Raw genomic sequence first — 14,759 nt, 5'->3', positions numbered from 1 at the left:
CTGATAGGCTGCATAATACATCTTGAGAAAAACTCTATTAAAAGCTATTTGGAGCATATCTACCTGATTTGTCCTTCTATATTTTAAACATTGAATATATTTTCCACACATTCAACAGAATCAAATCTCATTCTTACCTGGCATTTAGTAAATCATCTTTTTTATTGATACTGCCAATTTCATAAGCTGATTTAACAATGCTATGTTTTTAAGATCAAAATCTCTTCCTATAAAAATGATGAAAACTCACTGTCTCTGAAGCTTTTTTGCTCTATAAACATTTGGTTTTTCTTGTTAGGGGATTTCTTTTATTAAATTTATATTAATTTGTACTTCAAATTGTTTTTTGTCCTGTTTTAATAACTAGTAAACTTTTAGGTGTATCCTATTAATCTATAATTTTCAATCTTAAAACTTAACAACTTTCACTTTTGATTATTAAGTAGTATTTCATGATCTACTTTGTTCTTGAATTTCTAAAATCCATTGCAAATAACTAGACTGTCATTTCCTGGAGCATAGCCACATTACTGTATCACCATAGCTATGACGGTCTTGTATGCAGCTGTAACACTGCAGACCCAAAAGGGCATTCACTGTTGTTTTTCCAGCTGCAGAGATGAGTTTGTACTGATTCACTCACGTTTTTCACCTATCTCACTTAGGACCAATGACATACTAATTATACTAACTATGGACTTTCTTATGACTTATGAATGTTTAAAATATAATTTGTGTCCACGGAGATGTTTAAAAATTCATCCTCATTCCAGCTCTCCCTGATTATGTGTCTGTCTCCATACTAGACTATATACCCTTTTGAAGGTAGGGACCATACCTTGGTCATCTTTCTATCTCCAATTGTCAGCTCAGTGCTGCCTTGCCTTTATCATCCTCTTCCTCATCGTCATCACAGCTAGCATTTTTAGTCTTGGGCACTGTGCTAAGGACTTCACATGGATTTTCTCATTTAATTCCTCCATCAACCATGAGGTAAGTAATGTGATTATGCTTATAGAGAGGGAGACTGAGGTTTGAAGAGATTAATTAGTCTAAGATCAAGGGACTCCAAGTCATTTTTTTTTTTAAAACTGAACTGGAAGAAAAGCTACTTGGGATACAAATTCAATGTTTATCTTCTTTGCATCTTATTCAGAATAACAGACCTAACCAGCCAGAGAAACTATAGATGGTATACATTTATAAAGTATACTTAGCCCTACCAGAATTTATATTCTTATCCACGGGAGTTTCTCTGGATTAATGTAAGTAAGCATTCATAAAGGTAGTCTACAATCTATAAGAAGTCTTTATTCTATTAATAAAGTTCATCTTTATTGATGGGTCAAGTGCTTTTCCATAAAGTTCTTAAATCATGGATTGAGTTCCCATACCACTCCATAAAAAACCAAATGTCCAGAAATAGAACTGCCTTATGACCCAGCAATCCCACTGCTGGGCATACACACCAAGGAAACCAGAATTGAAAGACACATGTACCCCAATGTTCATCGCAGCACTGTTTATAATAGCCAGGACATGGAAGCAACCTAGATGTCCATCAGCAGATGAATGGATAAGAAAGCTGTGGTACAAATACACAATGGAGTATTACTCAGCCATTAAAAAGAATACATTGGAATCAGTTCTAATGAGGTGGATGAAACTGGAGCCGATTATACAGAGTGAAGTAAGCCAGAAAGAAAAACACCAATACAGTATACTAACACACATATATGGAATTTAGAAAGATGGTAATGATAACCTGTATGCAAGACAGCAAAAGAGACACAGATGTATAGAACAGACTTTTGGACTCTCTGGGAGAGGGAGAGGGTGGGATGACTTGGGAGAATGGCATTGAAACATGTATACTATCATGTAAGAAACGAATCGCCAGCCTAGGTTCAATACAGGATACAGGATGCTTGGGGCTGGTGCACTGGGATGACCCAGAGAGATGATATGGGGAGGGTGGTGGGAGGGGGTTTCAGGATTGGGAACTCATGTACACCTGTGGTGGATTCATGTCAATGTATGGCAAAACCAATACAGTATTGTAAAAAAAAAAATCTATATATATATATATATATATATATGTCCAAATAACCTTAAAAAAGATGAACCTCCCAGTGAGAAGGTCTCCCCCAGAGATTTGACTTACTTGAATATATAAAACTTTAATAATATCTCTTACAACATTTATCTATATATGCATATCTATTTATTTTTTATAATTTATTTATTTATGGCTGTGCTGGGTCTTTGTTGCTGCGTGAGCTCTTCTCTGTTGTGGCAAGCAGAAGCTACTCTCTAGTTGTGGTGCAGGGGTTTCTTATTGCGGTGGTTCCTCTTTTTGTGGGCTCTGCAGTGCACACACTTCAGTAGTTGGGACACATGGGCTCAGTTGTTGTGGTTCCCAGTCTCTACAGCATAGGCTCAAAAGTTGTGGCATATGGACTTAGCTGCTCCACAGTATGTGGGATCTTCCCAGATCAGGGATGGAACTTGTGTCTCCTGCATTGGCAGGCAGATTCTTTACCGCTGAGCTACCAAGGAAGCCCCTACATATGTATTTAAAATCACATCTTAAAATGCATCTAGAAATAATGTTGGGACTTCCTCTGTGGCCCAGTGGTTAAGAATCTGCACTTCCAGTGCAGGGGGTGCAGGTTTGATCCCAGATTGAGGAACTGGGATCCCACTTACCAAGCAGTGCAGCCAAATGATAAAAATTTTAAAAACAATTTTTTAATGAAAAAATTGAAGTATTGTTTGTTTCACTTCCACTTTTCCAGAAATAATTTTATTCAACTCTTCATGCTCATCTTTAACATTAACATCCTTGTCACTTCTAGGACCACTCTTTAAGTCATTTCTATGACATGACTGCACGAAGGCTCTAGGAGAGGGAGGAGGTAAAGAGACTGCTAGGCGCAGGCCAAACAAAGGTGGGGGCTTCAAGAGAGGGGAGATATAGCAGGGGAAGCTATCTTTCTGTAAGTGTGTCTCACAGTTAAAGTTTTTCTCTTATTGGAGGATGCCTAGTTGATCTCCAAATAGACAGTAGTCTATTTGGTTGAATGATGTATATAAAAGTGACTCACTGTATTTTTTGTGATTTTACAGAATATGTTAAATGCACATTGAAAAATAAATATAGTTTCCAAGCTCTGTTTTGAGTGTTTTGAAAGTGAAAGTGTTAGTCACTCAGTCATTTGTGTCCGACTCTTTGCAACCTCGTGAACTTTAGCCTGCCAGGCTCCTCTGTCCATGGAATTCTCCAGGCAAGAATACTGGAGTGGGTTGCCATTTCCTCCTCCAGGGGATCTTCCCAACCCAGGGATTGAACCACATTGCAGATTTCCTCATATTGCAGGCAGAGTCTTTACCATCTAGGCCACCAGGGAAGTGTTTTGAATTTAGCCTAGTGCATATTTGTTGATAGTCAAGATAGTCATGCTTTATCTGAAATGTGGGTCATGCTAATACTTTTAAAGGCTCTTCAGTTCAGTTCAGTTGCTCAGTTGTATCTGACTCTTTGCAACCCCATGAATCGCAGAACCCCAGGCCTCCCTGTCCATCACCAACTCCCGGAGTTCACTCAAACTCATGTCCATTGAGTCGGTGATGCCATCCAGCCATCTCATCCTCGGTGGTCCCCTTCTCCTCCTGCCCCCAATCCCTCCCAGCATCAGAGTGTTTTCCAATGAGTCAACTCTTCGCATGAGGTGGCCAAAGTACTGGAGTTTCAGCTTTAGCATCATTCCTTCCAAAGAAATCCCAGGGCTGATCTCCTTCAGAATGGACTCACTGAAATTATGGAAGCAACTCCATCCCACATGTAATTTTAAAAAAATACTAAAATGTAAATAAATACAAATAATTTTATCAATTATAAATTTTTCCATGATGATTGTTTTCATGCTTTTAGTTTACCTTTTTTACTATCTTAAGTATGTGCTTAATTTACCTTTTGAGAAATTGAGCACTGATTTTTGGCATATCAGAGCTATTCAGAGTCTACCAAGAACTTGGCACAAGAAGATTGTTATTAATTTCTGGACTCTAGAAGTAGCTTTTTCTTTTGTATAAGTCTATGATAGAAGAGATTCGGTGTACTTGTCTATACCTTCTCCTGCATAGGTAGGTGCATAGAAGTCTGTCAAACTTATCTGTAGCGAGAGATTGCCCTGAATCTCTCCTCACACTCGTTTTATCAAATTAGCAAATAAAAGATGTGTTTGAGAGAATGTATTAGTTTTTATTTTACTTCAACAAAAGACAAGATTTTCACCAAAGTTTATATTATTAATACTACAATAAATATATCAAGCTGAGCAAATTGTTTTAAGACAATTGCTGCTGAAGACATCAATAAGGATTATGGTTCTTCATTTATGTTGATTGCTGTTTGAGGATATTCTTAGTGTAGAAACATTTATCAACTGTTTGCTTACATAGTAAAATTTATTTTCATAATAAAGCTCTATTTCCTAAGTTTAAAATATTTTCTAAACTAGGACACTGGAGTCCTATAGTAATATTGGCTTTGGAGTTCGTGTATCCATGTCCCTGTATAACTGTAGTAAATTAATCTCTCTCATTCATTAAGTAAATCTACCAGACTTTATCTCCTTTGTTATTGAAATGTTTCTCTGGTACCAGTTAGTTGGACACATTCATGTGTATCTCTATTGTAATATATTAAATCTTTCAGAGGTCATCATACTCAGGTAATCATAACATAGGGATAATTAGTAATGGCAACTTTTTTGTTTTTAATGTTTGATTTGGCTTTGCTACATTGTGTCCTTTAAGGGCCACATGTGATCACTAGTCAGCCATCTCCACTATGGAGCTATGGCAAGATTTCAGCATTCTTTAATGTTTTCATGATAGAAAACTGTGAATTTGTATGTATGTTCAACAGCACTTTCATCTTTATGTTTTCATTTTCTTCTGTTGAATTAATCTTCTGTTCAGTTAAAATCGTGTTTTTCCTTATTTTGCATTTATATAAGAATTCATTGTCTGCAAATATATCTTTCTAAATAGATAATAAGCTTATGGTGAAAAATTAATTGGGAAAATTTAACTAGTAGACAGTTTTAAAAATATAATTCATAATTTTAAGGTTTTACCATCATTTTCCTTTTGTTCATTTTAAAATTTATATTGAAAATGCTGCTTTTGAAAAAGCAACTGAGAACTATATACACATTCCTGGGTGAAGGAATGAATTTTTAAGTGGAATTAAATCTTTTAATCATTTTGGGAGGGAGGAGATGGCATATGAAGGCAGATGTTAACTAACATTTTATTGAGTATTTGTACTACATGTAGTGCTGTATTATTCTGCTTTGTATTAAGTAGGTTTTGTTAACTATGTGATAGGAAGAATTATTTGAAGTCATATTTACATGTGACTTTTCCTACTATTATTATGCTTCATTATTTAGTAATTTTTATAAATCATACTCTGGCTATCATAATTAAAAAGAGAAAACTGACAATAAGAGATTGTGATGTCAGAAAGATGTTACATTCCAGGAGGCAGAATAAAAACCAGAATTTTTTAAGGAAATAAAGGAGAAAAAAATTACCAGAGACAGTATTAATTAGTCAATACTTTAAAATGTTAAGGTGATATTTTATTGATAGTATATTTATAATACACATGAGGCACTCTGCTTTAAAATATAGTATAACAACCCAGCCATGCTTTCACAGTTTAGTAACTGTACTGAACTGTAGAATTTTGTCATTTTTTAAGTTTCAAAATGGTCTTCAGTAGTATAGATCTTGAATTTTTCAATTCATGAAACTGAAAAAAATATTTAAATTTCAGCTTTGGCTGATAAAAATAAGGTGATAAAAATGCAGTTGTGATTACAAATTAAAGATAATTTTGAAAGCAAGATAATTAACTTGGTGAGTTTAAACAAGATAAAATGATTTATGGCATTTTATAAAATAATGATAATCTTCATTTTAAGCTACAATGTAAAATGCTTTATTCTGAGATTATGTATTGTGGCAGAAGCTAAAACTGCCTTTTTTCTAACAGTGCCAGAATACAACCTCTTTTTCTTTTTGCACTAACAAGACTGCTTTACCACCACAGCCCACTCTAAGTAATTAAATCAATCCTTTGTACTTACCGTATTCTCCTCTAGTGACGGTACTAGATCTGATTATATGCTTCATGCATATTCAAAGTACCGCACTGACAGCTCTTTAATGAGCTCTTACTTAATCAGTATGAACAATGTTCATCTTGTTCTTTTTTTTCCTCATGCATTAGAGCTAGGAACAGTTGGGAAAAATGAAACATCCAGCATTCATTTGAAAAATATATTGTACTTTGAAAAGTGTCTAAGCTGAGGAAGTTGCATTCTGCCCTTTAAAAGTCTGATGGACAAATTGGATTACTAGTATTGGATTAAATAACAAATGGTTGGAGGAGAAATGAGAAAAGCTCACTGTGATCACAGGCTTTAATATTTTTTGTTACTTATAAAGCTAAAGGGGTCTTTAACCAGTTATTAAAGTCAGGATTAATTTGTAATGGTTCAACTTACTGGCTTTTAAAAGCTTTTTAAATTTAAAAAATTTTAAATCCCTAAAAACAATAGTATGATGATGTATTAGAAGAAAATTTAATTTTTTTATTACTAGGCTAAGTATAGATTTCCATCGTTGTGTACTATCTCAGATAAGGAGTTAGTGATGATTTAACCTCAAATATGTTTTTCAGTTAATTTATATAATCTAGGTAGCACTGAATAATATATCTTTAAATATGTGTTATTGTTTGGCTTATTCCCTTTTGAAACATGAGACTCTCCTCATTTCCTAATAATTAGGGAAGGTGCATCTTTTATTTTTATCTAGAAATCATAGGCATGAGTTAAACTGAAAACAACACAGTAGTACCACATCAATATTGTTGTTCTCAAGGAAGCAGTCTTCCATTGAAGAAAATGATGCTAATTTAAGAGAAGGCTAGATGCTTCTAGTATTATTGCCTGAAAGCCTGAATTACAGGTTTAGGTTAAATTCAAAATGAAGTTTTAATATTGGTATATTTTTAGAAACCACTGAGGTTATGAACACAAAAATTAAGTCTTTAATCAGAAAACAAAATATCATAAAAACAGCACCTATTAATATTGCACACATGTGTCATTTCGCTGATCAAAAAGGCCTTCACCAGGGTACAATTGGCCTTTTTCCAAATTGCAAGCTTTTTCTCAGCTTTTTCTTTTTACTCTTTCTTCTTTTGTTGCTACCCAGGGATTTGTGCCTATCGCAGCCTATATCACATGACCAGTGTCAAGACATCACATGGTCCAAAGTGAATACAAAACCAGTTACCCTAAAAGAGAGATTAAAAATGCTGTAAAACAATAAAGACTTTTGTTCATACTCTAAAAGAATCTATCCCAGGTCTGCTTCATATCATAAAGTTTAACGGACTTTAATTTAATGAAAGCACGTATCTCTCACTCTTTTCCCTAATAATGAAAAACAGACATCTGTTTTACAGGGATGCTCTGAAATACATGTTTAATCTTGCACACAGATCAGCTCTTTATATTCTATTTTCATTCTGAAACTTTCTTCAAATTTCTATTAATGTGGAAATAGTTAATTATGTAACATCCATAATTTATACAAATATTACAAGAATGAAGTAGATCTTTGAACAGCATGGCAACAACAGACCAAGGGCCCTTATGTTAAGGAAAAAAACCTGTTTGTGTCCAGACATGGTATATACCTGTGTGGGTTAGACATAGCTACCTATGTGGTCTGGAAGAAGATATGCTAAACTGTAATAGTACTTCTGGAGAAGGGAGGTAGATAGGCAAATTAGAGAGGGTGGGGTTGGTGGAAGAGGACTTGACTTTTAACTCAATTATGTTTCTGTATTGCTTGAATATTTTTTAATGGACTGGTAGTGTGTTTGACAGTTAAAAGAAAATATCTAAAGAAGAAAATAAAATTTAGGAAATTGACTAGGATATTTAGTCTTAGCCTGGGATATTTAATTTTTTTGTTAGATATTTAAGTTAACCCTATAAATCTATCTAGAAATTGGTCTGAAGTATTAAATAATGGCCTAGCAAAACAATAAACCAATCATGGATGAAATACAGAAGAAAACAAAGTCAAAGAATAAATTTGACTGGGTACAATTTGAAGGCAGTTTGAAGGAAGAAGGTGGGGTATTAATATTTTTCTCAAGTATGATTGTGGCCTACTTCTATATGAATAATACCAAATATACACTATATATTATAATCTTTTTGAGGGGAGGTGTAGTATAGATGATGGAATGAATATTAGGGAAAATGAATTTTAAATGTGTAATCAGTAAATTAATAACCTGACATTTAAAGTCATCTCTCTGCTCAAATGTTTTCTCATTTACTGAAGATTATTATGTTCTTTTTTCACAGATAGATGTAAGTATTTTTGTAACCTGGTCATTTACAATATATTTAAAATAATTTGCAAATGTTTATCCTATTAGGGATGATGAGTTCTGAAAATGTATATGCATGTATATATCTTTAGTTTACTTTTGGGGAGGAAAATAAGAAAAAAAGCAAGTCATTACAGGTGGAAGCTCTCACAAAATCTCTTGACTTCTTTGATTTTCCTGCTAGTCTTGTAATTCTCATAATGATTTTTTAATGTGCTTTTTAATTAATTAATTTATTTTTATCATGACCATATGTCTGTTAGCTTCCTGAGTTCCTCATTGAAATATAATAACAAATCAACCTCTGGGGAGGATTTAAAAGTTGGAACACTTTTTTTTTTTAATGTACATTAGTATGATCTGTAGATATGTTCAGGGGACTGAAATATACATGCTGAATAATACCTCCTTTAGAGACTGGTTTATGAATTTCTAAATATTGATTCCTTTTTTCAGACCTTAATCTTATATATAAACTGTTATAGACAGTTTAATTTGTACTGTTGGGTTAGCTAAAATATGTTTCATGTTAAAAAAAACACAAGACTTGTGCTGAACTATTATTTGGCTTGTAAAATAGAAAAAACAGTAACTCTTCTTAAATTATAGGAAGGAACACAGAAGAAGAAGAAGCTATGATGCAGGAGTGGTTTATGTTAGTTAATAAGAAAAATGCCTTAATAAGAAGAATGAACCAGCTCTCTCTCCTGTAAGTACTTATCACTGCTTGTTTTTACTACAACATTGAGAAATCTTAGACTTTCTATCATTGTCTTTCTTGGGATTTCATATTTATTAGGCTTAGTGTTTTTCTTTCTTTAGAGATTATATTTTACATAAAAATAAAATTTAAAATGCTATATAATAACCATTTTTTATTTGAAGAGTAAGAATTTTAAAATAGAGTATTAGATACTGAAAAAATGTATTTATTATACTGAAAACCAAGTAATGTAAATAATTTTCGGGCTTAAGAAATCACTTTTGCACAAAAAAGGATGTTTGGTTTATATTAAGGAGAAAAAGAAATAAAACTGAAGTTTATTTAACATCAAATTTTCAGTTAAAAATTAAATAATGCTTAATAAGGACAAAAGTACCTTTGTATTCTACAGATAATGTTACCCTAAATTTTAGGATAAAAGATTAATAATTTACACAGAAGTGATCTTTTATGACTCCAAGAATTACAGTAAAATGGAGACTAAACCAAATGTAAGCATTCTCAAGTCTTTAGCATTTAGTGAAGGACTTAATGCTTGTCCCTTTTTCTCACTAGCAGTATTCTTATATTATGCCGCCTAGTGCGGGAAGAAACAGGTTTACATTTTATTTTAGTGAAAGCCTCTATTTTTGTCATTTCTGCAATGCCTTAACTTAATGAAAGAATTATGAAGTGCAGAACTTAATTTATCCTGATTTTTTTGTCTCTATATTAAATTTGTACTGCTAATACTTTTGCGTTTCTTGTACTCTTTTCACATGGAGTTCTAGACTAAAAGGTGTTTATTGACAGTTACGAAAAATATTTTATGAAATAGCTTTACACCTGGCACTTAAGACAAGAAGCATTGAAGAATGAGATTACTTATCCACAGATTAAAATATACTTTTGTACAACTCAAAATTGAAGGAGAAAAATAATACCACTAGTAAGTATTCAACCTGAGGAAGATTTTAGGTTTGTGTATCATTTGTTTTGAGTAGCTTAAAGTTAAAGAGAAAAGTCAGTTATGAGTCCTAAAATCAATGTAACCTAAAGGTTTTTTTTAAGTGTTTAATGATTTAGTAATTAGCATATTGATGAACTTTTGTAACTTGCCTAGGGAAAAAGAACACGATTTAGAACGAAGGTATGAGCTGCTGAATCGGGAATTGCGGGCAATGCTAGCCATTGAAGGTAAGACATGCCATGGCCCAGTGAGGTGTGTAAAGTGTCAGTTGTCAAAGAGATTTTTTAAAGAGTGTAATATACTTCGGTCTCACTAGGTGTGGTCTGACTAGGAACTACAGGAGTTCCAAATAAATGTCTTAGATTCAGAAACCATTAGTCATGTAAAACCTTAAGACCCTAATTCAGATCATTTGGTTTACTCTTAAACATAAAATTGTAAGCTTAAAAGTCCATTAAATAGAAAATATAAGTATTTAAATGATTGCATTTTATGTGTAAGTTAAAGTTGCTTCCACTGCAGAGGTTTGAGAAAGATTTATCATTTTGATTTTTCACATTCAGGTTCTAAATTTTACCTTAATATTTAACTGATGTCCATATAAATATGTCACTGTCCAGTCTACTATAGTTCTTAAGATTCCAACTCTTATTAAGTAAATAGTCAAGCAAAGATTCAGGCATATGAGATAAATTCAATACTTTCACACATTATATAAACTTTTAAATGAATAACATATTTAGTAATCCTAAGTATGGTTCATAATATCAATAAACATCAGCTGGCTTAACTATGACATTTATTATATATAGTTATTTTTTAAAATTCTTTGGTACTTTAGAATGCTGTTCTCCTTATACCTCTTAGTTGAAAATGTCTTATAGTTCAAAGATGTCTGCTTAAGAGCTAATCCTTTGGGCTCTGTAAAATGGACCTTTTGTCTAATCAATGCAAATTGATTTTCCTATTCTATATTGACCTCTTAACCCACTGACTGTCCATGGTAATTTCTTTCTTCACCTGATAAGGTACCTGATCTATAAGAAGTCAATTATAATTAGTTCAGAAACTAGAAATTTAAGTTTGTAAGAGAAAGTCAAATGAAACCATATATTTTTAAAATAGTTTAATTAATATTGTTATTAAATAAAACACATGCTGTTTATCTAAATACTATCTTCTACATTTACACAAACTTCATTTTTACTTTTATATTCCTAATATCATTTGATAAATATGACATTTGTATATCCTAATTTAGAAATTAGATTTACTTTATTTAAAAGGCTTCAGATAACTAATTTTCTTCAAGCGGCTGTCAAATTATACCACTAATGACTATAAAATTTGTCAAAATTATTTAAGAAGTTCCGTGAAACTTGCCATTGAAATAAAATGCACAAATATACTAAATGGTGTTTTTCCTCTTGATATAATTTTTGTTGTCATGGTTATAATCTTTAAAAGAGATTGGAAAGCATAACAGTCATTTGAAAAGTAGTTATAGCAAATTCTATTTATATGATATTTATATGTATAATATAAAATATATGTGTACATAGTATGTATAATGTATGTATAACTCTTATAGTTTATTCTTTATAAATTCATTATGCTCAATACAGAATATTACAATTTTTAAAAATTTACTCTGTCATATATAGTAAGTTAAATCATCCCTAAGATGCAGCTTGATGCAATACAGTTGACTTTTAAGGCAAATCCTGCTTCTATCCCCAAACCACTATTATTACCATATAGTACCATCTTTAAGGAGGACCATGATACGTATAAAACACCCCAGTTTCATTGGCAACCTATCCCTATGTAGTAGACCTTCAGTCTTAATTAAATAATCTAAAAATTTTCTGCCTGATCCTCTTGTACACATGGAAGAACAGTAGAAAGTATTTTTGAAGAAGAGGGAAAAAAAGAATGTTTTTCTTTTCAGACACCTTTAATGCAATTATTACTTTTTTGAGGATTTGTTCTGTTTTACTTTTTAATTAATGCTATTGTCCCATATCTGATTGTGCCTTAAATCTCTCAGCCAGTTTCTGTTATTGGTTGACAGGAAAAAGAGGCTTGAGGAAAGAAACAGCCTGTTGATTACAAATAAAGACACTTTCTCAGAGAAAGGCCTGCCCCTCTAGCCTGGGCAATATGTGGCTTGGGCTGTCCTAGAGAAATACTGGTCATCATGATTATCAGTTCTTTGAAGACAGTGTCCTCTGAGCCAGCCCTTAGAATGGACACACATGCAGTTCAGTAGTCTTTTGGAGCATTAAATCACTGCAGAAAAACACATGAACAGGCAACACTGATTGGTTTTGTTTTGCTTTCCTTTGTTTTAAAGTTCCTTTCTCTTTTCTTTCCCATCTCTTCTTAGTAGCCATGAGATGTTTTTCATAATAAATAAACTAAAATATTTCCAAATAAATCTGCTAGTGAAACCATTCACCAGGAGAAAGCACAGAATATTAATAGCCATAGCACAATGAAAGAAATATTAACAGCTTGGTTTGAGAGCAAAATAATAATAATAACATTCAATATATCCATTCTTCTGAGAATCCATAATCACTTTGGCCTTTTTTTACCTTTTTCTTTTCCCCTGAGGTGTTTTCATTGCAGGAGTTTCACTCTACTGAGCTAAGTTGCAGGATCCTTTAAGCTAACAAACATCTTTCAGATACTTTCCTATAGTTTTTTTGTTCCAGATTATTTAATGCCCCCTCAGGAAAGATAAATTCATTTCTGCACACATTAGGGTGGGCTTTTGGAAAGTGGTGTGTTCATTTTCTGCACAAGAAATGGATCTTCTCTAGGATTTTGTACATCTTGATTTATTCTTGGCTTAGAGTTTGAAGTGGGTGCTCTTCTAAAGGGATTTATGCATAGGTTCACTATTTTTGTAGTTATGGCTTATATGATAAGCTTTTTATATTTAAAATCAATATGTAATCCTGTGGAGGAGCTTATCCCCTAAAACCCCATTTGTAAATCTATTTTAGCTTTGTTACACAGCACAGCCACAGTCTTCCATAGATTGATTAGGTACAGCGGTAGAATCCTATCAAATGGCCTGCTCTGATGATGATGCAAACTCTTTCAGGATTGCTAGTTGACTGGAACTAAAGATAAGACTTGACTGCAATCCCCCAATGTGCTCTTTACAAAACTAGTGTTAATTTTCATCAAAGTGCCAGGCTTATTTATAGTGGCAAGGTTGAAGGTTTACTACAAGAACTTTAGGTCCTTTCTATTAAAGTGTTTATAGGTATTTCTTTGCCTTTTTTCCAAGGTAATTATCAACTTCAGCAAATAAACTGAATCAGGGAATGAATAATTGGCCCTATATATAAAAAAAGAGTTTTTTGAATTAACGAAACAGCTCAGTGCAGATAGACATAAACAGAATCTCTTTATTTCAACACTTTGGCTCAAATGCAGCATCAAAACTTAATCCTATTTGTTGTGAGAGGATATGGCTTTTGTAGCAAAAGTACACTGGAATCTTTAAATTAATCAGAACCCACATTGTAGTCTGTCCAAGCCAAAGTCAGTGCATCTGGCTAGCTGTTATAGGTGAGTAATCCTTTCTTAAAATGTATAACAGGTAACACATAAACTTACATTCAGGCTTCAAAAACATGACATTATGTCTAGGTGAAGCTATTAAAAGGGGGATTTAAATTTTTTTTTTAATTTAGGCCTTAACTATACAAGTGTGAATCTTGATCAGTTTGAAACATGTTATTAAATTTTTTTAATTCATCAAAATTTAACTTCCCAAATTACCATTGTGTATAAATTTACTCCTGTGAGAAAGCAAACCCAAAGTAAAAGTAGTTTTGCTGGTGTAAAATCTACTCACTGTACATAGCTTTTTTTCCCCACGATTTGACTAATTATTTGTAAATAGATATTAATGTGGTAATGACAGATATAATGTGAAAAATCCTATAAATTTATGCTGAAATATTTAAAATTTAATGCCAGTTAAATTTGTAAGATGATGAAAATTACCTAAATATTCATAACTTAAAAAATGTTTTTGTTACAGTTATGGGAAATGTCATTATTGAGCTAGGAGAAGATTAAGATTTTTAAAACTATTCAATACTTAAGGGACTAAAAATACAAAATTTTCTTTCTTATCCATATTGTTAAAACCTTATTTTAAAAAAAATTAAATAAATCTTGATATTTCTAATTATTAATTAAAACCTTAAAAGTGGCTGACCAAGTATAGAGAAGGAATAATTTAATTAAGATTATGTGTCCCTAAAATTATTTTCTTAGTTTAAAAAATTTCATAATTATCAATGTAATTATATGTCTTGAGTTTATGGTGGAGAAATTTTATTTCCCAGTATTAAAGCTCATCAAAATGTTTTGGAAGTAAAGAATTATAAATTAAACTTAGAATGATTTCTTGAGGTCAGAAATGGAAAAATTAATATTTATCAAAGTTGGTAATCTTAATAATTATAAAATTTAGTTACAAATCTTTTTCAAATTTAGCAGGTTTTTCTCAGAGTTAATACTTCTAGAACTATAGTTACCTGAAATCAGACCAGATGACCTTT

The 14,759-nt window shown here is 32.3% G+C and overlaps 1 protein-coding gene across 8 annotated transcripts in view; it reads left to right on the top strand.

The window, feature by feature from the left end:
• The window catches only part of EHBP1 (EH domain binding protein 1), a 349,564-nt gene that overhangs the window by 331,600 nt on the left and 3,205 nt on the right, over window positions 1-14,759 (top strand). For all 8 annotated transcript variants that reach the window (XM_068989010.1, XM_068988993.1, XM_068988985.1 and 5 more), the window contains 2 exons: window positions 9,104-9,203; window positions 10,321-10,394. In XM_068989010.1, the coding sequence (XP_068845111.1) occupies window positions 9,104-9,203; window positions 10,321-10,394 (174 nt within the window). The remainder of the gene's footprint in view (window positions 1-9,103; window positions 9,204-10,320; window positions 10,395-14,759) is intronic.

The sequence above is a fragment of the Capricornis sumatraensis genome, chromosome 1 (genome assembly GCF_032405125.1).
Source record: "Capricornis sumatraensis isolate serow.1 chromosome 1, serow.2, whole genome shotgun sequence".
NCBI classification, from domain to species: domain Eukaryota; kingdom Metazoa; phylum Chordata; class Mammalia; order Artiodactyla; family Bovidae; genus Capricornis; species Capricornis sumatraensis.
The sequence above is the reverse complement of the archived record's forward strand: the minus strand, read 5'-3'. Positions and strand labels throughout refer to the sequence as shown.